Source organism: Pristiophorus japonicus, chromosome 20, assembly GCF_044704955.1.
Source record: "Pristiophorus japonicus isolate sPriJap1 chromosome 20, sPriJap1.hap1, whole genome shotgun sequence".
In the NCBI taxonomy this organism is placed as follows: Eukaryota; Metazoa; Chordata; class Chondrichthyes; family Pristiophoridae; genus Pristiophorus; species Pristiophorus japonicus.
This window is the reverse complement of record NC_091996.1, coordinates 28,315,203-28,342,114: the sequence shown is the minus strand read 5'-3', so window position 1 is coordinate 28,342,114 and position 26,912 is coordinate 28,315,203. Positions and strand designations below refer to the sequence as shown.

Genomic DNA, 26,912 nt, shown 5'->3' with positions numbered 1-26,912 from the left:
CCTCCTTCAAGGCGTTCCTTAAAACTTACCTCTTCGACCAAGCTTTTGGTCACTTGCGCTAATTTCTCCTTATGCGGCTCAGTGTCAAATTGTTTTATCTCATAATACTCCTGTGAAGCGCCTTGGGACGTTTCACTATGTTAAAGGCGCTATATAAATACAAGTTGTTATATTTTGTGTGTATATATATAAAAAAATAAAATATATTTAAATAGTGTGCTTCCTGTCAATGTTTTCCATTATAAACAGGGCCATAGAAATCTATAATGGAAACTGCCTATGTAAAGATGTCACCCTGTAACCACATGCTGCTCCCAGTGGACATGCTGTAGCGCCATCACTGGCAGGATGATGGTACGGGGTACACTGGTATAGTGGTTATGTTACTGGACTAATAATCCAGAGAATGGTTCATTCCAATCCCACTTTGGCAGTTTGAGAATTTATGGATTGAAATGTGTTTTAAATGTGGAAGAAAAAGGCTGACATCAGTAAAATGACCATGCAGTTGTCAAATTGTTGTAAAAACCCAGCTGGTTCGCTAATATCCTTTAGGGAAGGAAGTCTGCTGTCCTTATCCAGTCTGGCCTATATGTGACTCCAGTCCCACACCAACATGGTTGACTCTTAAATGCCCTCTAAAGTAGCCTAGCAAGCCATTCAGTTGCATCAAACCTCTACAAAGAAAGTGATTCAATACCTTCTCAGGGCAACTAGGGATGGGCAATAAATGCCAGCTTTGCCAGCAATGTCCACATCCCGAGAATTAACAAAAAATTATAGCATGACAAATTTACATAGGCCGTTTCCACTGTAAATGTGGGCATACAAATTTATAATAGCATATGAGAACAAAATGTATGATTTTAAAATGGTGGATGAATAATACCAGTCTACGCTAGTCCAAATACATAAAGAATATATTTGGCCCGAACTCCCTGTGTGCAATGCCATGAGAGCACAACCAATATATAAAAAATGGAGTGAACCCAATTGGTTAATTTTCTTTCCTAATGCCAGTGAATGCATGGAGTTTATATCATATGACAGGAGTGATCCAGGCTTTATAAGAAATATAGATATAGGACATCTCCAATGCCTCAGTTGGCGTATGCATGGTGCTTCTCAACAACTCAGAAAAGGTGGTCCTAGTTTTAGTGCTTAGTCTAAGTTGTTAGCTGATCTCAGCTGGGTCGGTGGTGGGGGAACAAAGTTAGCCTTCTCGAGAGAGGAAAATTACCCAGGAATGTTACTCCTGATCAATATCCAATGACTCCTGTTAGAAAGTGTGTGTGAGTGTACTTCAGAAGAGGACAGGATCAAATATGATGCTGCCATAGTAAGACTGCCTGTCTAGGTTCATGTTTGAAGAATGGCCACCCAAAGGAGGCATCACATAGCTGTTGGCATCTGTGGCTGTGCACCCCAGAACAAGGTACCCCTGCACCACCAGGAGAAATGGTGAGAAAATCAACAAAAATAACACAACAGCACACACAATTATGTAACATTAAGTGATGCAAACTGTTGCTGGGATTTTTGATTATCAAAAGCAAACTGACCAAGCAAATAAAGATCACACCCGACAACTCAGAGGGCTCAGTTCTGAGTTCCAAGACTCTCATAAACTTGAACAACAGGTCAGATGCCTACTGCATGCTCATCAGGATTTTATAAGGGTTCTCTCCTACCTCATCTTATTGCACATTGCATTACCTGTTAGCAAACTAAAGTCCTCCTGTCACTCCATCTCCTGAAAGTGACATGTGAACTGAGTTCCTCAGCAACCTGTTCTAACCTATCTTCCTTCTCTAAGTATGCCTCACAAAATACCTGCACAGGTGGTAGAAGGGAGGCAGGGCCAGTTACAGGTTCATCTTGGACTTAGCTTCCAGAAGACAAAAGCCACCTCGTTTCAAAGAGGCTTAATTAGACCCACAGCAGCTGGCCATTTCATACACTCCTGCCCCGACCTGAGTGAGAACACCAGCGGCAGGTCGGGGCCATAAAAGGAGTGACAAGCTGCCCGGGAGCAGTGTGGCGGCATACTACTCCAGGGAGCAATGCGAGCTGGTGCAGGAGGGCGACGGCAACGAAGAGTGATGTCATCAAGGTCCAGGTTGGTGATTGGAGCGTGGGCAGATACATCAGGAGCGGTGAGATTGGGGCGAAGGAGAGGCGAGAGATTGCAAAGCAACGTGATCGGGGCCCAGGAGAGGCACGAGTGCAGGACCAGGGGCAGCACAGGCCAGCCCACACTGCGATGTGTGCACGCACTAGGTCCCTGCAGCAGAGCTGGTCTCCAGTCATCTTGGGTAATCTTTGCCACTGGACCAAGACCTAGCTCTGTCAGGCCCATGTGGTGCAACAGCCACCACATGTTAAAAAAATCCACGCACAGGCATCTTCCACCCTTGAGGATATAGTTCGGGTCCTTCATTGAAACACCTGTGAACTCGTCCTTTTTTAGTGTGGAAGCAAGTCATCCTCATTTCGAGGGATCGCCTATGATGATGATGACACTCCTGCCATTCAGACATCATCTAGGAATGTTAGTAGCTCACATGTCACAAACTAACACCAAGGGAAAGCACATGATAAAAAATTATTGTGTATGCAGGCATTGTCCTTGTCAAGGTTAGGCAGTGGCTTTGATGAGAAAGCTTGAATGCAAGCAGTATGTGTTTAAGTCGAAGAGAAGGATGTGTAGATGGTAGCATCTTTGTGATGCAGAGAGGTAAGATTTAGACAGTACTGCTGAAGCATTGGTCAAATGTGATCAAGTGAGGGTCTACAATACAAGATTGGCTTGAATTTGTCTTGCAGTGATCAATAGATTGACCTCTGAATCCTCTTCCGCTCCTCAGACTGATCCCCCTGCTGCCTCTGGATGTTTTTTTTCCTCCAAGGTATTTAGAGGAGACCTGTTTGTAAGACAAAGTTGAATAGCATGCACCTTATGTTTCAAGTTAAGAACGTTCAAAATTGGAATGGTGTACTCTTTGGTGACTCTGGTGGCAGAATTGACCACATTATACCAGTGCTAGCTGTTGTCATGGGAAGGCACGCAAATATAAGTCATTGCTTTTCTGGAACATCGGGGTCTATCTAGTTTGCCTTCTACCATCCTGGTAGTCGCATGATATAATAATGAGATAATAAATGAAAGAAAGTTGGCACAGTAGACTGTCTTAAAATGAAGACATTATGACAGCTATCAGGAAAGCAAGCATGCATGATGCGGTACTGCTGCGTGCAGACAAGCTGGGCATTAAACAAGTGGAATTCCTTCCTGTTGATGTTGGTAATGGCATTGATAAAGGGAGCACATAAGGCCACTTGGATGCAATCTAGGAGTCCTTCAACCTTGGGGTTGTCACGGTGAAGCTGCAATGCCCCGTTACATCATCAGACCTCCTTCATCCAATTCCATTGAAAACAGATTACCCATCATTCATCTAATCATTGTTTGCTGTGCACAAAATGGCTGCCAGAAAATCGTGGCGTGCATAAACACCATTTCCTGATGGGTTCTTACAGCAGACAAGATGCTGGCCCGGAATGTATAATCAGAAAAATCGAACGTTTAAATATCACCATTCTTATTTCTTTTCAACCAGCCAGTTTATCATTTTCATTTAATTGAGCAGTTCATAATAATAGGCAATACTAAAAGAGCTGAGAAAATGCAATACCTTTTCAAGAATTGAAACTTTCACCATCCAGTCCTGGAAATAAAAATGACAATTATCTTTTTCTTTTCCAAATTGCAATTGCAAAAAAAACTTCAAACCCTTTATATTGACTGCTACCAACGAACCAGAAGTAGTTGCGCATGCGCAGTTCTATGTTTTTTTTGTTTGTCTGCAAAAGCTTCGATAGATGTGAAGAGAAAAAGATTAGTGAAGACAAGACAAACATAGGTCCCTTGCAGTCAGAATCAGGTGAATTTATAATGGGGAACAAAGAAATGGCAGACCAACTGAACAAGTACTTTGGTTCCGTCTTCACTAAGGAAGACACAAATAACCTTCCGGAAATACTAGGGGTCAGAGGGTCTAGTGAGAAGGAGGAACTGAAGGAAATCCTTATTAGTCAGGAAATTGTGTTAGGGAAATTGATGGGATTGAAGGCCGATAAATTCTCAGGGCCTGATAGGCTGCATCCCAAAGTAATTAAGGAAGTGGCCCTAGAAATAGTGGATGCATCGGTGGTAATTTTCCAGCAGTCTATCGACTCTGGATCAGTTCCTATGGACTGGAGGGTAGCTAATGTAACACCACTTTTTAAGAAAGGAGGGGGAGAGAAAACGGGGAATTATAGGTTAGCCTGACATCAGTGGTGGGGAAAATGTTGGAATCAATTATTAAAGATGAAATAGCAGCGCATTTGGAAAGCAGGGACAGGATCGGTCCAAAGGAAATCATGCTCGACAAATCTTCTAGAATTTTTTTGAGGATGTAACTAGTAGAGTGGACAAGGGAGAACCAGTGGATGTGATGTATTTGGACTTTCAAAAGGCTTTTGACAAGGTCCCACACAAGAGATTGGTGTGCAAAATTAAAGCACATGGTATTGGGGGTAATGTATTGACGTGGATAGAGAACTGGTTGGTAGACAGGAAGCAGACAGTCGGGATAAACAGGTCCTTTTTTAGAATGACAGGCAGTGACTAGTGGGATGCCACAGGGCTCAGAGCTGGAACCCCAGCTATTTACAATATACATCAATGATTTAGATGAAGGAACGGAGTGTAATATCGCCAAGTTTGCAGATGACACTAAGCTGGGTGGTGGTGTGAGCTGTGAGGAGGACGCTAAGAGGCTGCAGGGTGACTTAGACAGGTTAGGTGAGTGGGCAAATGCATGGCAGATGCAGAATAATGTGGATAAATGTGAGGTTATCCATTTTGGTGGCAAAAACACGAAGGCAGAATATTATCTGAATGGCGGCAGATTCGGAAAAGGGTAGGTGCAACGAGACCTGGGTGTCATGGTACATCAGTCATTGAAAGTTGGCATGCAGGTACAGCAGGCGGTGAAAAAGGCAAATGGCATGTTGGCCTTCATAGCTAGAGGATTTGAGTATAGGAGCAGGGAGGTCTTACTGCAGTTGTACAGGGCCTTGGTGAGGCCTCACCTGGAATATTGTGTTCAGTTTTAGTCTTCTAATCTGAGGGAGTTTATTGAGGGAGTGCAGCGAAGGTTCACCAGACTGATTCCTGGAATGGCAGGACTGACATATGAGGAGAGACTGGATTGACTGGGCCTGTAGTCACTGCAGTTTAGAAGAGAGGGGATCTCATAGAAACATATAAAATATGACGGGACTGGACAGGTTAGATGCAGGAAGAATGTTCCCAATGTTGGGAAAGTCCAGAACCCAGGGTCACAGTCTAAGGATAAGGGGTAAGCCATTTAGGACCGAGATGAGGAGAAACTTCTTCACTCAGAGAGTTGTTAACCTGTGGAATTCTCTACCACAGAAAGTTGTTGAGACCAGTTCGTTGGATATACTCAAGAGGGAGTTAGATATGGCCCTGACGGCTAAAGGGATCAAGGGGTATGGAAAGAAAGCCGGAAAGGGGTACTGAGGTGAATGATCAGCTGTGATCTTATTGAATGGTGGCGCAGGCTCGAAGGGCCGAATGGCCTACTCCTGCACCTATTTTCTATGTTACTATGTCGTCGTCGGACTTCCCAAAATAATTAAGAAGCGGATAAAAAAAAATCTTGTCCAGTTGTCGTTTAATTTATTAATTGTGTGAATTGTAGAATTTATTCAGGTATGGGCCACATGTTTGAAAGGGGATTGTGATAATGATCAGACATTTCGTCTAACCACTCCCGTATCGACAGCCCTGACAAGTGATACAGATCTCAGTTGCGACTCACGTCATGTTGAATTTGACACGTGGAAGGGGCGCCGGTTCAAAATTAACCCTTCAATTGACTTCAGTCTGGCGTGATGGCAGCAATTTAAACAGGTGTATCCCCTCACGTTCCCTTTTATCAAAAATAATTATTCGCCTCTTTAAATTAACATTTAGATTTTTACAATTCTAAAAATATCACATCCCCTTTTAACTCTGGAGCTAGGGTGGTTGGATGCTCTCGATTTCGGTAACAAGCCTTTTAACTGAGAGCTAATGTGGCTTTGTCACCACAGAGCTACACGAACCATTGTGAACGTTATTTTTTTTATTTGCCTGTTATTTTTTTTAATTTGCACAGCTTCCAGTCGTTGTCAGGAGTCACTCCATAAAATTAATGCACATAAATTAACAAGATATTTAGGAAATCTATAAGTTGGGTCTCTTGACTGATCTGTATAACATACACTTATTTCTTGGCAGTGCATTGGTGTTGTGAATCACTGTGCCATGAACTGGTAGGGTATACACACATTCCCAATTTTAGCAGCTCCATCTGAAAATGCTACCAGTGGAAGGAAGAAGCTTTCCATAGGGGCAGAAAATTATGCTAGTTTAGAGCAAGTGTCAAACTGTGCCATTCCTGTGTGCTTCTTACTGCAAAGGTCAAAGCAGTGGATTGCAAAAATCAGCTGTAGAATGGAGGTGTTGCTCTGGGGGAGAAATTAAAGCGAGACATCAATTAAAAAAAAAAAAAATGCCTTTTGTAATTCTTTCGGAAAGCAGAATGTATTTTTCTGGTTGTTCCCAAAAAATGAGCAGAATTTATCTGCAAGGAATTCTAGAATGATTTTAAAAGCTGCAATTATCATCATACATTCCATGCTGCATAGCCACTTCAGACTAAATATTAGGTGTAGCACAGCACAATGTTAACTTGCTTCTGTAATATTAGTATAGGTTACCTGATCCTTCTTTTCCAAGGCTTGTGCCATTCCCTCTGCCATCTTTGCTCTGTTGGCTTGATATGCCTCATTCTGTTCTTGAAATTTCCTCATTGAGGCTGATTAAAATTTGAAATACAAAAAATTACTGCCTTGCAGTAAATGAAACTGCACTAAACATCTAACTATAATGTCCTTTAATTAATTTATCAATGCACTTTCTATTCTAAAATTAATTTTGGTTCTTTTGAAAAAGTCTCTTTCAAATGTTGTTCTGTAGTTTTCTACAATAAAAACAGTTACCTATGACTTCGAAGACACAGTTGCAAATAACATAATTAAGAAAGGTTTTTGGCTTTAATTTTTTTTTTACATGTAATTAATGAAATACCATCTGAAAAACTCAATGAAATGGAACGACTAATATAGAAACAATAGAGTAAAGTACATACAATCCTGATGTTTTTCTAATGCAATCTCAAGCTTCTCTTTTGTCTTCTGCAAATTTCGCAGCTGCTCAGCATAATCTTGTGTTAGGGGAGGAGGGACGCAGGCCAGGAGTTCAAAACAGGCAAAAAAGAAAACAAAACACAGGATAATCATGAGTGAAGGATGTAAATGATTTTCTCCCAACAGAAAATCATTACTTTTAAGGAGAACATGTGTTGATGGCTTCCCCTTAACATGTTGTTAATGGTAAACAGAAAGATCAACTCTGGGACTAACAAACATAGCACATTAGGGGAAGTAAGTGTTAGAATATATGCTGGAGCATGTGGAGTTTAAAGACTGAATCGGATTGAAACATCTGTTTGAACTACTGGAAGAAACCACTGTAATCCATGTGTAACATATGTTATCAGTCTTTTCAACCAGTTGTCATCATTTGAACTTGTAATATTAAACTTTCAGAAAACATGCAAATTTCACATGGATTTAATCTGTGCTCACATACCATGTTCCCCAGAGATTTCTCACAGCTTTGAACAGTTAAAAACCAACAAAAATATCTAACCGACCACCTCACTGAATCTATTAAAGAAACAATGAATGAAACAGTACTTGGAAAAAAGTATTTTAGTAAAGCCAAAAGTGTGAAAACAAACCCACTTCTAAAAATTAAATCTGTCAGCATTAAACATTAGCAGCTTTATCTTAATACAAAGTCAAACTTAGTTATTGGATTCAATGTACTCTGCGCTGAAAACAAAACTGGTATTTATCAAATAATTACTGTTAATTAATTAGGTTTGGATACAAGACACATACAACTCAATCATTCAAGTTGGTCTATATTGCCTGTTCCTGTACTGTAACATTGAATAATGCTTTGTACAAGAAAACTTTCTGATGAAAAGGCTCAATTAAAACAAAATAGACAGGGGAGGGAGATTTAAGTTTCACCAACAATTAGTTTTGTCTATGATAAAAAAAACTTTCTTAAACCTGTTAAATGGTGACTATAGTTGTTAAGAGGTTAATATTAAACACTATTTTAACCTAGGTGTGGTTTGAAAACTACAAATGGTACACGACCTACAATCTTTTTTGTTTAGTATCCCAAGTATGATCTGTATCACAGCAACATGCATAGAGATTTACCACATAGCCTATAGTAGCTGCTTGCTGGTTGGTTTCCACTTGTTGGTTAACGGTATCTCCGCAAGATCCTACAAATCCCCGGGAGGACAGGCGCACTAACATCAGTGTCCTCGTCCAGGCTAACATCCCCAGTATTGAAGCACTGACCACACTCGATCAGCTTTGCTGGGCAGGCCACATAGTTCGCATGCCAGACACGAGACTCCCGAAGCAAGTGTTCTATGCGGAGCTCCTTCACGGCAAACGAGCCAAAAGGTGGGCAGCGGAAACGTTACAAGGACACCCTCAAAGTCTCCCCGAAAAAGTGCGACATCACCACTGATACCTGGGAGACCCTGGCCAAAGACCGCCCGAGAGGGCGCTGAGCACCTCGAGTCTCAACGCCGAGAGCGTGCAGAAATCAAGCACAGGCAGCAGAAAGAGCGTGTGGCAAACCTGTCCCTCCCACTCACCCCTTCCCTCAACGATTATCTGTCCCACCGGTGACAGGGTCTGTGGCTCTCGTATTGGACTGTTCAGCCACCAAAGAACTCACTTCAGGAGTGGAAGCAAGTCTTCCTCGATTCCGAGGGACTGCCTATAATGACGATGATGATAAGCTCTAAATTCTGTCCCAGTCTCCAAGGAGCACTTACCACCTCAGTCAAGAGAGTGGTTCCTCTTCTAAAATTGTTACTCTAGGATGACTTGGCTGACAAGGAGGCACGCAATACAAACAGGAATGACTTGTCCCTAGATTTCCCTCACCGTGAGGAAGCACCTGACCTCTACTAGCCCCTCTCCCCAACAACGGGTGACCAAAACAAACGGTAAAAAATAGAATACGAGAGCAAATTAGCAAAAAATATAAAAACAGATTGTAACAACTACTACATGTATGTAAAAAGGAAGAGAGTAGTAAATGCAAACATTGGTCCCTTAGCGGCTGAGAGAGAAGTTATATTGGGGAACAAGGAAATGGCAGAGACTTTAATCAAATACTTTGTACCTGTCTTCAACATTGACTCTGGACCCCATGAAGTCTCATGGTTTCAGGTCAAGCATGGGCAAGGAAACCTCCTGCTGATTACCACCTACCGCCCTCCCTCATCTGACGAATCAGTACTCCTCCATGTTGAACACCACTTGGAAGAAGAATTGAGAGTAGCAAGGACACAGAATGTACTCTGGGTAGGGGACTTCAGTATCCATCACAAAGAGTGGCTCGGCAGCACCATTACTGACCGAGCCCTGAAGGATAAAGCTGCCAGACTGGGCCTGCGGCAGGTGGTGAGAGAACCAACACAAGGGAAAAACTATTTGACCTTGTCCTCACCAATCTACCTGTCGCAGATGCATCTGTCCATGACAGCATTGGTAGCAGTGATCACCGCACAGTCATTGTGGAGACGAAGTCCTGTATTCACACTGAGGACACCCTCCATCGTGTGATGTGGCACTACCGTGCTAAATGGGATAGATTCAGAACAAATTTAGCAGCTCAAAGCTGGGCATCCGTGAGGCACTGTGGGCCTTCAGCAGCAGAATGGTATTCCATCATAATCGAGAAGCTCATGGCCCAGCATATCCCTCACTCTACCATTACGCCAGGGGAACAACCCTGGTTCAATGAGGAGTGTAGAAGAGCATGCCAGGAGCAGCGCCAGGCGTACCTAAAAATGAGGTGCCAACATGGGGAAGCTGCAACACAGGACTACATGCATGCTAAACAGCGGAAGCAGCCTGCCATAGACAGGGAGCGAACCAATAATCAACAGATCAGATCAAAGCTCTGCAGTCCTGTCACATCCAATCATGAATGGTGATGGACAATTATACAACTAACGAGAGGAGGAGGCTCTGTGAATATCCCCATCCTTACTGATGGCGGAGCCCGGCTTTGTGAGTACAACAGTAAAGGCTGAAGCGTTTACAATCATCTTCAGCCAGAAGTGCCGAGTAGATAATCTATATTGGCCTTCTCCGGAGATCCCCAACGTCACAGAAGCCAGTCTTCAGCCAATTCGATTCACTCCATGTGATATCCACTGAGTGCACTGAATACAGCAAAGACTATGGGCTGCGAAAACATCCCAGCTGTTGTGCTGAATACTTGTGTTCCAGAACTAGCCGCAACTCTCGCCAAGTTGTTCCAGTACAGCTACAATACTGGCATCTATCCAACAATGTGGGAAACTGCCCAGGTATGTCCAGCTCATAAAAAGCAGGACAATCCAATCTGACCAATTACCATCCCATCAGCCTACTCTCAATCATCAACAAAGTGATGGAAGGTGTCGTCAACAGTGCTATTAAGTGGCACTTGCTCATCGATAACCTGCTCAGCACTGCCCAGTTTAGGTTCCGCCAGGACCACTTGGCTCCAGACCTCATTACAGACTTGGTCCAAACATGGACAACAGAGCTGAATCCCAGCGGTGAAGTGAGAGTGACTGCCCTTGACATCAAGGCAGCATTTGACTGAGTGTGGTATCAAGGAGCCCTAGTAAAAGTGGTCAATGGGAATCAGGGGGGAAGCTCTCCGCTGGCTGGAGTCATACCTACCACAAAGGAGGATGGCTGTGGTGGTTGGAGGTCAATCATCACAGCCCAGGACATCACTGCAGGAGTTCCTCAGGGCAGTGTGCTAGGCCCAACCATCTTCAGCTGCTTTATCAATGATCTTCCCTCCATGATAAGGTCAGAAGTGGGGATGTTCGCTGATAACTGCAGTGTTCAGTGCCATTTACAACTCCTCAGATAATGAAGCATCCATGCCCACATGCTGCAAGATCTGGGCGACATTCAGGCTTGGTTTGGTAAGCGACAAGTAACATTTGTGACACACAAGTGCCAAGCAATGACTATCTCCAACAAGCGAGAGTCTAACCACCGCCCTGGACATTAAATGGCATTACCATCATCGAATCCCCCACCATCAACCAGAAACTTTATTCTGTGGCGAGTGTCTCACCTCCTGACTCCCGAAAGTCTTTCCACCATCTACAAGGCACAAGTCAGGAGTGTGATGGAATACTCTCCACTTGCCTGGATGCGTGCAGCTCCAACAACACTCAAGAAGCTCAACACCATCCAGGACAAAGCAACCGCTTGATTGGCATCCCATCCACCATCTTAAATAGTCACTCTCTCCACCACCGGCACACCGTGGCTGCAGTGTATACCATCTACAAGATGCACTGCAGCAACTTGCCAAGGCTTCTTCGGTAGCATCTCCCAAACCCGCGACCTTTACCAACTAGAAGGACAAGGGCAGTAGGCGCATGGGAACACCACCACCTCCATGTTCCCCTCCAAGTCATACACCATCCTGACGTGGAAGTATATCGCCGTTCCTTCATCATCGCTGGGTCAAAATCCTGGAAATCCCTCTCTAACAGTACTGTGGGAGTACCTTCACCAGACGGACTGCAGCGGTTTATGAAGGTGGCTCACACCACCTTCTCGAGGGCAATTAGGGATGAGCAATAAATGCCGGCCTTGCCAGCAACGCCCACATCCCATGAACGAATTAAAAAAACAGTAGAAGACTCAAAATTTATACAAAAAATAGTGGGGAACTTGAAATAATTAATATCAGTAGAGAAAAATTACTTGGGAAACTCATGGGACTAAAAGTCGACAAATCCTCTGGACCTGATGGCCTACATTCTAGGGTTCTAAAAGAGGTGGCTGCAGAGATAGTGGATGCATTGGTTGTGATCTTCCAAAATTCCCTAGATTCAGGAACGGTCCCAGCGGATTGGAAGGTAGCAAATATAATCCCGTTATTCAAGAAAGGAGAAGGGAAACAGGGAACTGCAGGTCAGTTAGCTGACATCAGTCATCAGGAAAATGCTGGAATCCATTATTAAGGAAGTGGTAACAGGACACTGAGAAAATCATATGATTAGGCAGCGTCAACATAGTTTTATGAAAGGGAAATTGTGATGGACAAATGTATTTGTTTTTTTTGAGGATGTAACTAGCACGGTAGATAAAGGGGAACCATTGGATGTAGTATATTTGGAATTCCATTCGATAAGCTGCCACAAAAAAAAGGACACATGGGGTTAGGGGTAATGTATTAGCATGGATAGAGGATTGGTTAACAGACAGAAAAGAGAGTAGGGATAAACGGGTCATTTTCAGATTGCTGGGCTGTAACTAGTGGGTGCCACAAGGATCAGTGCTTGGGCCTCAGCTATTTCTATAGCTTTACAATCAGTATTATGAATTAGATGAATGGACCAAGTGCAATGTATCTAAGTTTGCTGACGATATAAGGTTAGGTGGAAATGTAAGCTGTGAGGAGGACACAAATAGCCTGCAAAGGGATATAGACTGGTTAAGTGAGTGGCCAACAGGTGGCAGATGGAGTACAACATGGAGAAATGTGAGGTTATTCACTTTGGTGGGAAGAATAGAAAAACAGACTATTTTTGAAATGGTGAGAATCTATTAAATGTTGGTGTTCAGAGAGATTTAAGTGTCCTAGTACAAGAAACAGAGAATTAGCATGCAGATACAGCAAACAATTCAGAAGGCAAATGACCTGTTGGCCTTTATTGCGAGAGTTTTAGAGTACAAGAGTAAGGAAATTTTGCCACAATTGTACAGAGCTTTGATGAGACCACACCTGGAGTCCTGTGCGCAGTTTTGGTCTCCTTATCCAAGGAAGGATATACTTGCCTTAGTGGTGGTGCAATGAAGGTTCACTGGAGAGATTTCTCGGATGAGAGGGTTGTCCTAGGAGGAGAGATTGAGTAGATTGCGCCTATTCTCTCTGGTGTTTGGAAGAATGAAAGGTGATCTCATTGAAACATACAAGATTCTGAAGGGGACTGACAAGATAGATGCGGAGGGGTTGTTTCCCCTGGTTGGAGAGCCTAGAACTAGGTGTCATAGTCTCAGGATAAGTGATCTGCCTTTTAAGACTGAGATGAGGAGGAATTTCTTCACTCAGAGGGTTGTGAATCTTTGGAATTCGCGGCCCCAAAGGGCTGTGGATGCTCAGTCGTTGAATATATTCAAGGCTGAGATCAACTGATTCTTGGACTCTGAGGAATTAAGGTATATGAGAAAGTGGAGTTGAAGTCGAAGATCAGCCATGATCTTATTGAGTGGCGGAACAGGCTCGAGGGACCATATGGCCTACGCCTGCTCCTAATTCTTATGTTCTTCCCCTACAGCAACTTAATGGTGTGTACTTCACTAACACTGCACCAAACGTTGGTGTCCCAATCACTGGACAGCTTGGATATCATTTCACACAGAAAAAAAGTGAAATCTTATTCAACCAACAATGAGCACAAAACACTTGAACAGAACAAGATAAGCACAAAAATCTATTTTAATATTGCTACCCGTACGCCAAGCTGATGGTGGAATAATATTGCAGCATTCTTCTTGTGGCATCAAGACAATATTGATCCTTCGCAGAACCAGAAACACATGCACCTTACTGGAAAAATGACCACTTCATATCAGTTTCAGAAAATGAACAAAAAACTATAAGTTGCTTCACTGTCACAGCAGTTTGGCAGGGTGTCAGGTCCATGTGAAGAGGAACACTCTAAACACTTTACAGAGATGAGAGTTGCTGAAACCCACTCGAGGAAGTTCAATAATACTATAAAGCAGAAACCCAAGTAGTCTATCAACATAATTTGAACCTTTTAGATTGCTGCTTTGCATTTGAAAACAAACTAAAGCAGTCAGTTAATTGTAGCACCCTATGTCTAAGCAAATCCTAAATGAATATTGTATAAGTGGTGAAGCGCGTCATGATGCAAATACCTCAAAGCGAATGGAAAAAAATTAAAACATCTCCTGAAACTTTAATCTCGAGTTCCTGACTCACCATACTGTGCCATTTTAATGCAAAGCTCCAAGGACAAGTACAACCTTGAAAGTATTAAGAAAACTATTTTGAAAAGTTAATTTTATTGGTGACATTTCACAAGGTAAAGTACTTTGATTTATGGTACAAGGTATATCACATAACCCTTACCATCGCTCTGACAAAAAATGTTTGATTTCCTGTGCAACAAGACGTTACCATGTTCCAGTGAGTTACGAAAATCACGAATATAATTAGATAACAATCTGACCATTTTGTCCCCTTCAAAACAGCAGACAAGTTCATTACTAAGATAACAGTTCACGACTGCAGCACCACACACATCCAGCAGATGAACTGCCAACAGTTCCTAGTTCTCTCGGCACAAATTCATGGATGGCACACCAACACAAAACATACTCCCCTCTTGAAAGAACATGTTAACATTAAAAATGGATCCGGCCTGGACTGCATTAATAATGCAGCATCTAAAGCTAAAGTTTCAAAATGGCTTCCGAGAATTTGATAACATCTTTCATTGGTTTGTCAACGGCTTTCTTGGACTCTAGCAATGCTAATAACCTCCTCCAGCAATGCAAATACACAACATACCTCATTTCTTTCACAGAACAATACAATAAATTTACCACAAACATTCAAATAGACTCAAAATTTACCTCAGGAGACAAGTACTATAAAGTTCCAACTATGTCAGCTGTGGCTCAGTGGAACCACTCTCACCTCAGAGTCAGAAGGTTGTGGGTTTAAGTCCAACTCCAGAGACCTGAACACAACAATCTAGGCTGCCACTCCCAGTGCAGTGCTGAGGGAGTGCTGCACTGTCGGAGGTGCTGTCTTTCAGACGAGACATTAAACTGAGGCGTCGTCTGCTCTCTCAGGTGGACGTAAAATATCCCCAGGCACTATTTCGAAGAGCAGGGGAGTTATCCGCAGTGTCCTGGCCAATATTTATATCTCAATCAACATCACTAACACAGATTATCTGGTCATCATCACATTGCTGTTTGTGGGAGCTTGCTGTGCACAAATTGGCTGCTGCGTTTCCTACATTACAAAAAATATTTCATTGGCTGTAAAGTACGTTTGGGATGTCTGGTAGTTGAGACAGTCTTTCAATAAAGAAACCCCTGTGTTTTAAAATGTTATTTTCTAAATGGCAAGAAGCTAGGAGCTGTGGATGAGCAGAGTGATTTAGGGGTCCAAGTACAGAAATCATAAAATGTTCGTGGACAAGTACAATCAATTGTTGAAAAGGCTAATGGAATTTTGGCCTGTATCTCAAAAGGGCTGGAACACAAAGGGGTGGCGGTTATGTTACAGCTGCACAGAGCTCTAGTGAGACCCCATCTGGAGTACTGTGTGCAGTGCTGGGCACTGCCTTAACATTAGAGCAAGATATTTCAGAGGTGATGTCAGAAAACACTTCTTCACACAAAGGATAGTGAAAGTCTGAACTCTACCTCGAAAAAGCTGTTGAGATGAGGTCAATTTAAAATTTAAGAACGAAGAATAATGGATTTTTGTTAGTCAAGGGTATTAAGGGTTACGGAAACAAAGTTCCAGGTAGATAAAGTTAAGATACAGATTAGCCATGATCTAAATGAAAGGTGGAACAAGCTTGAGAGGCTGAATGGCCTACTCCTGTTCCTAATATTATTGTTCCGTGTGCAACTGGGGAAGATGGCGTAGCTTTATTTACATCTCCTTTAACCTTTCGCTTTCACTGTGAGCATAGTTTCCAACCTCTCTGGAGTTTACAATAGTCCTTAACCTCTTACACTACAGTCAATTTGTCATTGCTGCAATGGGCCCAAAACAGTTTCCCCCAGTCCTTTCCAACCAAAGAAAGGAACCCATATCCAGATACGAGGGCAATTAATAATAGTTCAGAGGAGAATAGATAACAATGAATCCATGCCTTTGTTATCTCCAGACTCAACTATCCAATGCTCTCTTGGCCAGTCTTCCACTTTGAATCTCTGTAAACTGCAGCTCCTCCAAAACCTTGCTGCCTGTACCCACACCAAGTCCCATTCACCCATCACCCCTGTGCTCGTTGACCTACATTGGCTCCTGGTTTGGCAACGCCTCAAAGTTAAAATTCTCATCCTTATTTTCAAATCCCTCCATGGCCTCGTCCTTCCCTAGCTCTGTAACCTCCTCCAGCCCTACAATCCTCCAATTCTGGCCTCTTGCGCATCCCCAATTTCCATCGCCCCACCAGTGGCAGCCATGCCTTCAGCTGCCTAAGCTCCGAGTTCTGGAATTCCCTGCATAAATCTCTCTACCTTTCTCCATCATTTAAGACGCTCCTTAAAATCTACCTCTTTGACCAAGCTTTTGGTCATCTGTTCTAACATCTGTGGCTTGCTGTCAAATTTTGTTTGATAATCGTTCCTGTGAAGTGCTTTGGGATATTTTACTATGTTAAAGGTGCTATATAAATGCATATTGTTGTTGGTGTACAAGTCACATCAAATTGAATGTTGTACAAGTCATTACAGGCCACAATCTAGATAGGACTTATAAAGTAGATTTAATCGGTTATATAAACAGATACTTTATTCAAACAGGGGTAATGGGCAACATTATCACCCATTATCCATTACTCTTGGAATATGCCTTTTGTTATACTTGTGTAGGGAGGATCTTCACAATTACCTCGCTGTTTTGTTGTGAATTATTTATCAGGCTTCGTTCATTTATAATAAACACAAGATATGTGACCTGTTGATCTGAACTGAATTGGACTCTCCCATGTAAACAAAGCACATTTAAGATCAATTTGCACAAAAACAAGCTTCTGACCATAATGTGAATATAAGACTATTGAAATGATAAAATGTTATTTCATATGTCTCTATTTGAATATATTCTTCAAATTTTTTTTGTCAAATCATCAAGATATCTTAAATTGAAATGGATGCTTACATCACAGTTTGAAAATGTTTCATTTTTTTTCCATTCACCCCACCCTTTGATCTCCTCTACCTGTCGAGATTTAATTCTTGCACAAAATGATGGGTAACCTGCTCCCAGGCATTTGCCTGCGCTATGTAGCCAGGAACAATGAGAAATTCTGGAATGCTGCACGTTCACTCAGCCTCTGAATTCCTCTCTTTGTGGCAAGCACCCTTCAGTGGCACAACCCATACATGGCACCAATATACTATTTCACTGGACTGGGCCACAAACTAATTGACAATAAAATATTTATTTCACAAAGCAGAAGCATCTAGTACTGAAAGATCCCGCACTAATCTACTGTTTGATGAATATAATTTACAGCACAACTCTAAGATATCTGGCAAGAAAGAAAGACACAAGCTTAGAAATAACGTTCTACCTGGCAAATGGGAACGCATGTTAGGCGTTTGCCTAAAAATACAATCACTAACTATAGCTGCAGCACAGCACATAGTAATTCTATGGGCATGACTGTGATTATTGTGACCAAAGATAGCAATATCACACCAGTGAGGAAAATATGTACATATACATGAAAGAAAAACTTGAAAATAGTCTTTGACCCTAAACTACATTATGGACAAAACAAACAGAATACTGCACTGAAGAGCAAATACAGGTTTTTAACACTTACTGCCATCAGAGGCCATACAAAAGAGGGAAAAAGATCAAAAAGAATTTGGAATAATTACAGATTATCTGGTTCATATTTAGACAATAAGCTACAAGGAGATACAGCATCTTAATTTATTTTCAAAATTAGATGTAGGTCAAAACTCACACTGCTGTGGTATTCCTCAAACAATGCTTTACAACCAAATCATTCTAAACAGTGGCATGCATCCAAATTTGTAGAAAATCACTTACTTCTTAAAAAGGTAAACTTAGTGAAGCAATTTCAAGAAGTATTCCTCCATTTTTACATTCTCTTATCTTAGGAGAAATGTTAGTGCAGAAATAAAATGTAATGGTGAATGCAACATACAAAGTGATATTTACAGATTAAAGCTGGTACCTGACAGTTTGACTTCCAGCTTTCGAACTTGGCCATTTCGGCGTAGCAGCTGGGACAACAGATCCTCTCGAGAACAGCTACTGTCAGAGGCCTTACAAAAGAGGGGGAAAAGTTAAAAATTTGGGATCATTACAAATTATCTGGTTCATATATTTCTCCCATTTAAACTATGTGCTTTTAAGAAATACAGATCTCTTTCATTTACTTTCCCCAAATTAGAAGCGGGTTCACTTCCCGAGTCCCTATGCAGTGATCTAAAACTCTAATCCCTTTCTACTATATTTTTGTAAGTACAGTGCCTACTATTGGATACAATGCTCCACGTGTTGCGTCACTCATACTTTACCGAATGTTAACATTACTTGCTTGACTTTAGGCTGCTGCACACACCTCAACATACAGTTTGCCTTGCAGTCATTGATGACTCAAACATTGAAGGCAGCAGCTGTTGAATCCAGGTTTTTTCCTGATCTACCTTACTGCATAATTAAGCATCATTAACATAGTTTTTTTTATTGCTAATTTAAATTTTTTTTAAGTGTTTTAATTTAATGGTGAATGCAACATGCGAACTGATATTTGAAGATTAAAGCAGGTACCTGACAGTTTTGACTTCCAGCTATCAAATTTTAGCATCAAAAACTGGCAAACAGGGAAAAATGATTGACTTTAAAACCCTCAGGTAAATTTGGGGGGTGAAAATCAATAAAAACTGGTACTTATTTGGACCAACACTAAAACAAGCAGCAGTACAACCCACGATTATTTTCACAGCTAAGAGACACGGCCTTTTTAGGTCTCAATGATGGTTGTGTAACATTTCTTGTAATGATTCTGTATCATTCAATCATGGGTAAGGTTATTCTAAACTAGGCAAATTTATTCTACCAAACCCAACTGGGTTACGCTTTGCACGTGACTACCTACCTACCACTTTTTTTTTTAAAATGAGTGCAGCAGACCAGATAATTAAGAAAAAATAAACTAATAATTGAATAGTTCCACGCTAGGTGTAAATGTAGAACATTTAAACAATGATTCTTACAATTAGGATCATTTACACTTTCTACCCCCTGCACTCAGCTGCCTCTCAGTCGCAAAATGCTGTTTGTCGCAGGTCCCTCTCCAAGAAAATATCAGTTCCACAATGTTTCCGACTTGTAATCTAATCTGTACAACATCCCAGACTTCTCATCTGCAATCTGTAAGTGAACCCACCACTTGTTTCATGAATGCAGAGCAATTCTAGCCTTTAGGAGATATATATCTCGCATTCTGTTTCACGTGATGTCATGCTCCTGACTTTACAAAACATCGCAGCGATGTGAGCAGGACCACAGGAGAGTCTCTAATGCATTTTTGAAAATATCCGTTTACAGTTTTAAAGAAAATAAAAATAATCAAAATCCTCATTCAAACAAAAGAGCCATGTTGATTTTCCTTGCCTTAAGGACACTCTGGAGATGTCACTGACATGGAAAAGTTGTTTATATCCAATTATAACAGAGCCATGATTTGGGGTCCGAGCACAGGAAAACACCTCCAAATATTATATAGCAATGCCATCCAGCATCCGGACCAGCAAGAGGTTGCAATGTAGGCACAGAAACTTATTTTATCTAATGTCGCCTGAACAACTATACCACATTCGTATATTTTTTTAATCTACTAATGTGAAATCTTGCAAATCCAAATGGAAAACCAAATAAACGTGAGGGTTATGTCGTTCAGGGTTACCAAGTGCAGTCTGATATTAAAATCTAACGAAACATGCGTGTGTGTCAAGCAATATGCCTCAAGCAAGTGAAGCCTATTTCAGCTTCTTGTTTCAGAGCATGAATAAATAAAAATAAATGCTTTAATTGGCCCTCATAATCAGAATACTAAAAACAGAAGTAGTTTTTCCTGACTTGTGGCATGCATTTAGCAATTTATGACTTCAATTTTAGGAGTACTCATGAAAAGAAAGAATCCCTTTAAGAATCAATTCCAAAATACTAACATGTTTCAAATGCCATATTGACTGATTAAAGCAGAGTAAAGCTATCAATTTACATCAGGTGTTGGATAAAATTGAGGAGGCAGAGGGTACTGAGATGTCTGTAAGAACTTTACATACAAACATTAATTGTGATTCTGTTTCTCCAATTAATGAGCGATTTTCACTATGATTCAAGGCCAGAGTTCAATATATACAAAATAGCCACGGGCACTGAAACTGGATACGGAAAGCAATTCACAAGCTTCATTTATAAATAATAACTGGAATGACTCATGTTAACAGCCTGTTGGTATAAGTTTGAATTCATGTCATTAAATCACACCGAGTGCAGCCAGAGATTTCCAACCATTAAAATTCGATTATGCTTTGAAGTGTTTACAGACTTCTGATTGGTTGTGGTCCATGTACAAGGGTCCTCCTTTTTCCAAAGGAGCCCTGAATGGCCATCAATGACCCAACAAATCTGTGAAATGGGAAGTTCATTATAATCTGCTTCTGTGACTCTGTTCTTGAATTTGTTTCAAAATGAGGTGTCTCATTATTCCAGTACTCGCTGTCAGTTGGAACTATGTGCTAATATTGTAAATATAAATATGCTCAAAACATGCTAGATTGGTTAGAACATTTTATTTCAAAATGTGAAAAAAATCTAAATTTACAAGGTACTACAGGTTTTTGGAAAATGATCTTTCTCCAGACGTTAAATGGCCCGGTTGGTATTGCTGGTTAACTATTCACCATTATTAGCTCAAGTGATTTGTTATTAGTCCGATCCACTTAAACAAATGCATTTTCTGTGCCTGTGGGACTTCTTACACAAAATTGCACACTTGGTAACAAATCCACTACACAAGTGTAGAAATGTACAGGATTTGTTCACTTGCCATAGGATGTCGCATCATGCCAAAATCACTTGCCCTATCCATTGTCCTTGTCCTTGCAGGAAATAAAAGTATTGTACCAAATAAATTAATAGAATGTGTTTATTTCTAAAGTCTTGCTTTCAGTCTGAAACCCTGCACTGTGTTCTGGCGTATGTAAAGCTGAAATTATACTGCAATTATCAATCGTTAACTGTGTTTTGTTTGATAAGTTTGGGCACTTATAGAATCATAGCAGCACAGAGAGGGGGCTGTTCAGCCTGTTCTGATGCTAGCTCTTCAACAGGAGCTATCTCCCCCTGTTTGTTTTCTAATACCCTTTATATTTCTCCTTATAGAAAGTATCTGAAAGCACATGGATTTATAGAATGTCTTTAATTGTTTTTCATCATCTCCGTGTCATACAGGTTTACACTTCAGACAGCCTTCAAGGCTCAAAGATAAGAGCTTGTACTGTACAGCACAGCAGACTCACAAGCAACATTAACAAAACTATGTTCTTACACTGCTGTCTCCAACTCTAAAAATCTACAAAGATATAAAATAAATGCCTCACAAAGCATATTAAAGATGTTACGACAGTCTACTTGAATAGCAGTAACAGACAAACAGACTGCAGGCAGCTGCAACTGAAGATTGAAAAACCACAAATGTAACCCCTCCATTTAAAAAAAAGAGGCAGACAAAAAGCAGGAAACTACAGACCAGTTAGCCTAACATCTGTCGTTGGGGAAAATGCTGGAGTCCATTATTACAGAAGCAGTAGCAAGACATTTGGAAAAGCATGATTCAATCAAGCAGAGTCAGCATGGTTTTATGAAAGGGAAATCATGTTTGACAAATTTGCTGGAGTTCTTTGAGGATGTAACGAGCAGGGTGGATAAGGGGGAACCAGTGGATGTGGTATATTAGGATTTCCAGATGGCATTCGATAAGGTGCCGCATAAAAGGTTACTGCACAAGATAAAGGTTCACGGGGTTGGGGGTAATATATTAGCATGGATAAATGGGTCATTTTCCGGTTGGCAAACAGTGACTAGTGGGGTGCCGCAGGGATCAGTGCTGGGTCTTCAACTATTCATAATTTATATTAATGATGTGTATAAAGGGATTGAGTGTAATGTAGTCAAGTTTGCTGATGATACAAAGATGGGTAGGAAAGCAAATTGTGAGGAGGACACAAAAATCTGCAAAGAGATATAAACAGACTAAGTGAGTGGGCACAAATTTGGCAGATGGCGTTTCATGTGGGAAAATGTGACGTTATCCACTTTGGCACAAATAATAGAAAAGCAAAATATAATTTAAATGGAGAATAATTGCAAAGTGCTGCAGTACAGAGTGACCTGGGGCTCCTTGTGCATGAAACACAAAAAGTGAGTATGCAGGTACAGCAAGTAATCAGGAAGGCAAATGGAATGTTGGCCTTTACTGCAAGGGGGATAGAGTATAAAAGCAGAGAAATCCTGCTACAACTGTACAGGGGTATTGGTGAGGCCACACCTGGAATACTGCATACAGTTTTGGTCTCCGTATTTAAGGAAGGATATACTTGCATTGGAGGCTGTTCAGAGAAGGTTCACTAGTTTGATTCCGGAGATGAGGGGGTTGACTTATGAGGATAGGTTGAGCCTATACACATTGGAGTTCAGAAGAATGAGAGATGATCTCAGTGAAACTTATAAGATAATGAGGGGGCTTGACAAGGTGGATGCAGAGAGGATATTTCCACTCATAGGGGAAACTAAAACTAGGGGACATAGTTTTAGGATAAGAGTCCGCCCATTTAAAACTGAGATGAGGAGAAATTTCTTCTCTCAGAGGGTTGTAAATCTATGGAATTCTCTGCCTCAGAGAGCTGTGGAGGCTGGGTCATTGAATATATTTAAGGCGGAGATAAACAGATGTTTGAGCGATAAGGGAGTAAAGGGTTATGGGGAGTGGGCAGAGAAGTGGAGCTGAGTCCATGATCAGATTAGCCAGGATCTTATTCAATGGCGGAGCAGGCTCGAGGGGCCAAATGGCCTACTCCTGCTCCTGTTTCTTATGCTCTTATGTAAGATGCAACCTGACGAAATCATCCTGCCCGTCTACAAAGCCTCTTCCAAGATCTCCTACTTAGACATCAATAATCTATGAAATTATAGAAATCACCATACGTACAATATCATCTCCCGAGTCAGCTCCTACTGAGGTAATGGAATCTCTGCTGACCGATCTTGGAATCCGGCCCATACCAGGCCGTGAGGTGGTACCTGCCTCTTCAGCGATCTTCTTTTTCAGTTTTGCAAACATGGTTTTACAGCTATCCTTTGTGAGGGGAGTTCCAAATCATCCAATGACAAGTTTGCCTCAAACACCAAGTGCTTTAAGTTTATCTGGAGCTTGAGGTTTGCACTTGGAAGAACTTCACTGTACTTTATAAAATAATGCACTCCGTTTGGCGCTCAGCTGCTCCTTAGCAAGGCTCACTTTTACATCCCACTGCAAAAAATTCCATTGTATCCGTAATAAGCACCTGTCAGGCAAAAAGAAATACATTAGATCAGGAAAGTACTGATCTTCAAGTGCAATCATACAAGCACAGCTGGAGTTTCATATCCAACTACAAAATCCACAGCAATTCTACAACAAGCCCATGAGATTTGTATTTCTGCTCCCTGTGAAGCTTTAGTAGGTGCCAGGAAGCTGATGACTACATGAAAGTATATAAATACGGGGAAGGGGGTGTGGGGAGGGAATGAGGGAAACATTTCTAAACCATTTCCCTACTTGACCCGAAGATGAGCTATCCTGTAAGGCAGAGATAACCTTGGTTTAATGCCTCATGTAAAAGACGGCACTTCCAACAATGCAGCTTTCCCTCTTGTACTGCACTGAAGTGTCAGTCTAGATTGCGTGAAGTCTCTGGAATGGGGATTCAACTCTCAACCTCTGGCTCAATCTTGAAAGTTCCATGCAATAAAATAAGGCCATGCAACCGTAAAAAAAACAAGCAGGAAAGCAGTTGCTGGAAGTTTGCGCCTGAGCTCAGCAACAGCACCACACAGTAAGTGGTACTTTGCATTTAATTTACATTGGACAAAAGTACAGACAAAATAATTTTAAGTTTATACATCGTTATAACAACTTTGCCTTTTTTGGTGTTGCATTCTCACATTCCATTTCCCATCAAAGATTGCAGATAGGTGTCCAGCTCCAAGAACTCTGCCAAAACCGTCCTTTGCTGGTGAGCTTGTCTGTTTGGTGGGCTCTTTCACTTGTCTTCCCTTGGGGAAAGCACTTTGTCTGGTGTTATGTATCTTAATCCGAAGTTGCAAAGTCATCTAATGATTGTGGGTACAACCTTACATTTAACCATTTTGTATCACACTACTACAGGTACTCATTATCTTTACTGAAAAAAAAATCATGACTGAATGGACTTGAAGTAGATTAGGTGAGGAAATTGCAGGTGCATTAGTCAGAATTTTACAAAGCTCTCCAGATTCAGGAATTGTGCATTTGGATTGGAAAATTGCAAATATCACCCCAGTATTTAAGAAGGAAAGAAGGTAGGGAGGGAGAAACCAGGTAACTACAGACCTGTCAGTTTAACATCAATTGTGGGGAGGTTACTGAGAGTTGTTGATGCCACGTCATTGGATATATTCAAGAGGGAGTTAGATATGGCCCCTACGGCTAAGGGGATCAAGGGGTATGGAGAGAAAGCAGCAAAGGGGTACTGAGGGAATGATCAGCCATGATCTTATTGAATGGCAGTGCAGGCTCGAAGGGCCGAATAGCCTACTCCTGCACCTATTTTCTATGTTTCTATGTAACATATCATCTGAGATAGTTACTGAGCCCGTGGAGAGGCATCAGCTGATCAGAGACGAATCTAATTTAACTTTTTGAGGAAGTCAGTAGCATGGTGGATAGATGTTGTGCATTGAAACATTACATCAGTGATTACATTTCAAAAGTACTCAATTGGCTGTAAAGCACTTTGGGGTTTATATGAAAGGGTCTTTACCAAAGTTTTTCTTTGGTATGAAGAAAGACTTGTGCAAAAATTATCTTCGTTTTATTCAAACCAAAAAAAGCCAACGGGAATCCGTTTAGCCAGGAACAAAAACAACATGCACAGAGGCTGTTCAATTCCAAACATCACGGGGGTAAAAGTAGCATCAGTTTTGTTTGAAGTGGGAGCTTAGGTCATGTCATGAACGATGCAAAACGTGCATCGTGCACGAAGAATCGTGCAATTGTAATGAAGCGTGTACAATTTCTGGAAAAGTGTGTATATTTTTACCCTTCAAAAAAGTCACAATCCTCCAGGGGGGCGGGGAACAGCAGCTGACAGCTCCTTGACTGTCAGGACAAGGGACCAATCAGCGAGCGCGCTGCTGCCAGCAGTAATCTCATTGGACAGCCGCCATAGCTGCGCGCCAATCGGCAGCCGGGAGGAGGAGGGGGACCAGCCCGGTGAGCGGCCTAGCCTCTGCTGCCGGGGGCCGGCTGGGAAAGAGTCGGCGCCAGCCGCCGCTGAGCAATGGAGCGAACTCGCCGAAAATGCGGTAAGGGGGCTATTAACAGAAATATTAAAAAAATATTTTTAAAAAGCGTCAGCTGCTTTCTCACCCACAACAAAAGTCTGGAGAGAATCAGCGGGCTGCCGAAAGGCCCCGGTCAGACGAGGCGGGCATTGCTTTTGGTTTAATAGTAGCCGGGTACCTCAGTGCGCGCCGGCGGCACAGTTCCGAGCGACGCCAACCACCCGCTCCATCGCGCCCTCGGCCTTTCTCGCCTCACTTCAGCCGATGTGGCCGCCACCGCAACGTCACCGGGTTTCCAGCGGTTTCGGAGCGCTGCTAGGCGCAGCCCGACCAATTGGAGCCGCCGTTAGACTGACGGCCAGTTTTTCGGGCCGTTCGCTGATGCAATCCGGCCGCTGATTGGCCCGTCGCTCAGTCAATCAAAACAAAAGGCAGGGCTGAGCGGGTTCGGCTGCGCGCTGCGATGCCAACAACTTTCTGACCGTGGTCAAGAGGCGACCGCGAGGCTCTGCTGCGCCCCCAGGCTGTGAGCAGTGGGAGGTCCAACCTCCACAGCTTCCCAAGTTAATTCATCTCACTATGATTTAAGATGGTCAATTCTCCAAGATTTAAGATGGTCAATTCTCCAAGATTGACCTGGAACCTCCAGGAATGCACCCTCTCGCCACTGCTGCAAGGAACCAAGGAGAAAAATATTGGATGTTTTCTCTGAACATTTTCATAGAAAATAGGTGCAGGAGTAGGCCATTGGGCCCTTCGAGCCAGCACCACCATTCAATAAGATTATGGTTCATCATTCCCTCAGTACCTCTTTCCTACTTTCTCTCCATACCCCTTGATCCCATTAGCCGTAAAGGCCATATCTAACTCCCTCTTGAATATATCCAATGAACTGGCATCAACAACTCTCTGCAGTTATAAAAATATTGGAGATGGGGGAGGGGGAGAGTGTTTGACTTGGTGGGACATTTGGAGGCTGGAGATCATGTGATGGCACCTCCAAGAATAGTTCCATAGAAACATAGAAAATAGGTGCAGGAGTAGGACATTCGGCCCTTTGAGCCTGCACCACCATTCACTATGATCATGGCTGATCATGCAATTTCAGTATCCCATTCCTGCTTTCTCGCCATACCCCTCGATCCCTTTAGCCATAAAGGCCACATCTAACTCCCTTTTGAATGTTGACAATCCTATTACTTGGAGTCTCGTCGCCGGGAGCGTGCAGAAATCAAGCGCAGGCAGCGGA

At 42.1% G+C, this 26,912-nt stretch overlaps 1 protein-coding gene across 6 annotated transcripts in view; it reads right to left on the bottom strand.

The window, feature by feature from the left end:
- Nucleotides 1-25,964, bottom strand: part of golga1 (golgin A1) — a 66,706-nt gene extending 40,742 nt beyond the window's left edge. For 2 of the 6 annotated variants that reach the window (XM_070862664.1, XM_070862670.1), the window contains exons 1-6: nucleotides 25,842-25,964; nucleotides 23,289-23,643; nucleotides 18,243-18,333; nucleotides 7,269-7,343; nucleotides 6,838-6,935; nucleotides 3,696-3,728 (exon numbers count right to left, since the gene is read on the bottom strand). In XM_070862664.1, the coding sequence (XP_070718765.1) occupies nucleotides 3,696-3,728; nucleotides 6,838-6,935; nucleotides 7,269-7,343; nucleotides 18,243-18,333; nucleotides 23,289-23,420 (429 nt within the window). In that variant the 5' untranslated portion in view covers nucleotides 23,421-23,643; nucleotides 25,842-25,964. The other 4 variants (XM_070862665.1, XM_070862666.1, XM_070862667.1 and 1 more) reach the window with 4 other exon arrangements.
- Nucleotides 25,965-26,912: the final 948 nt, after the last annotated feature.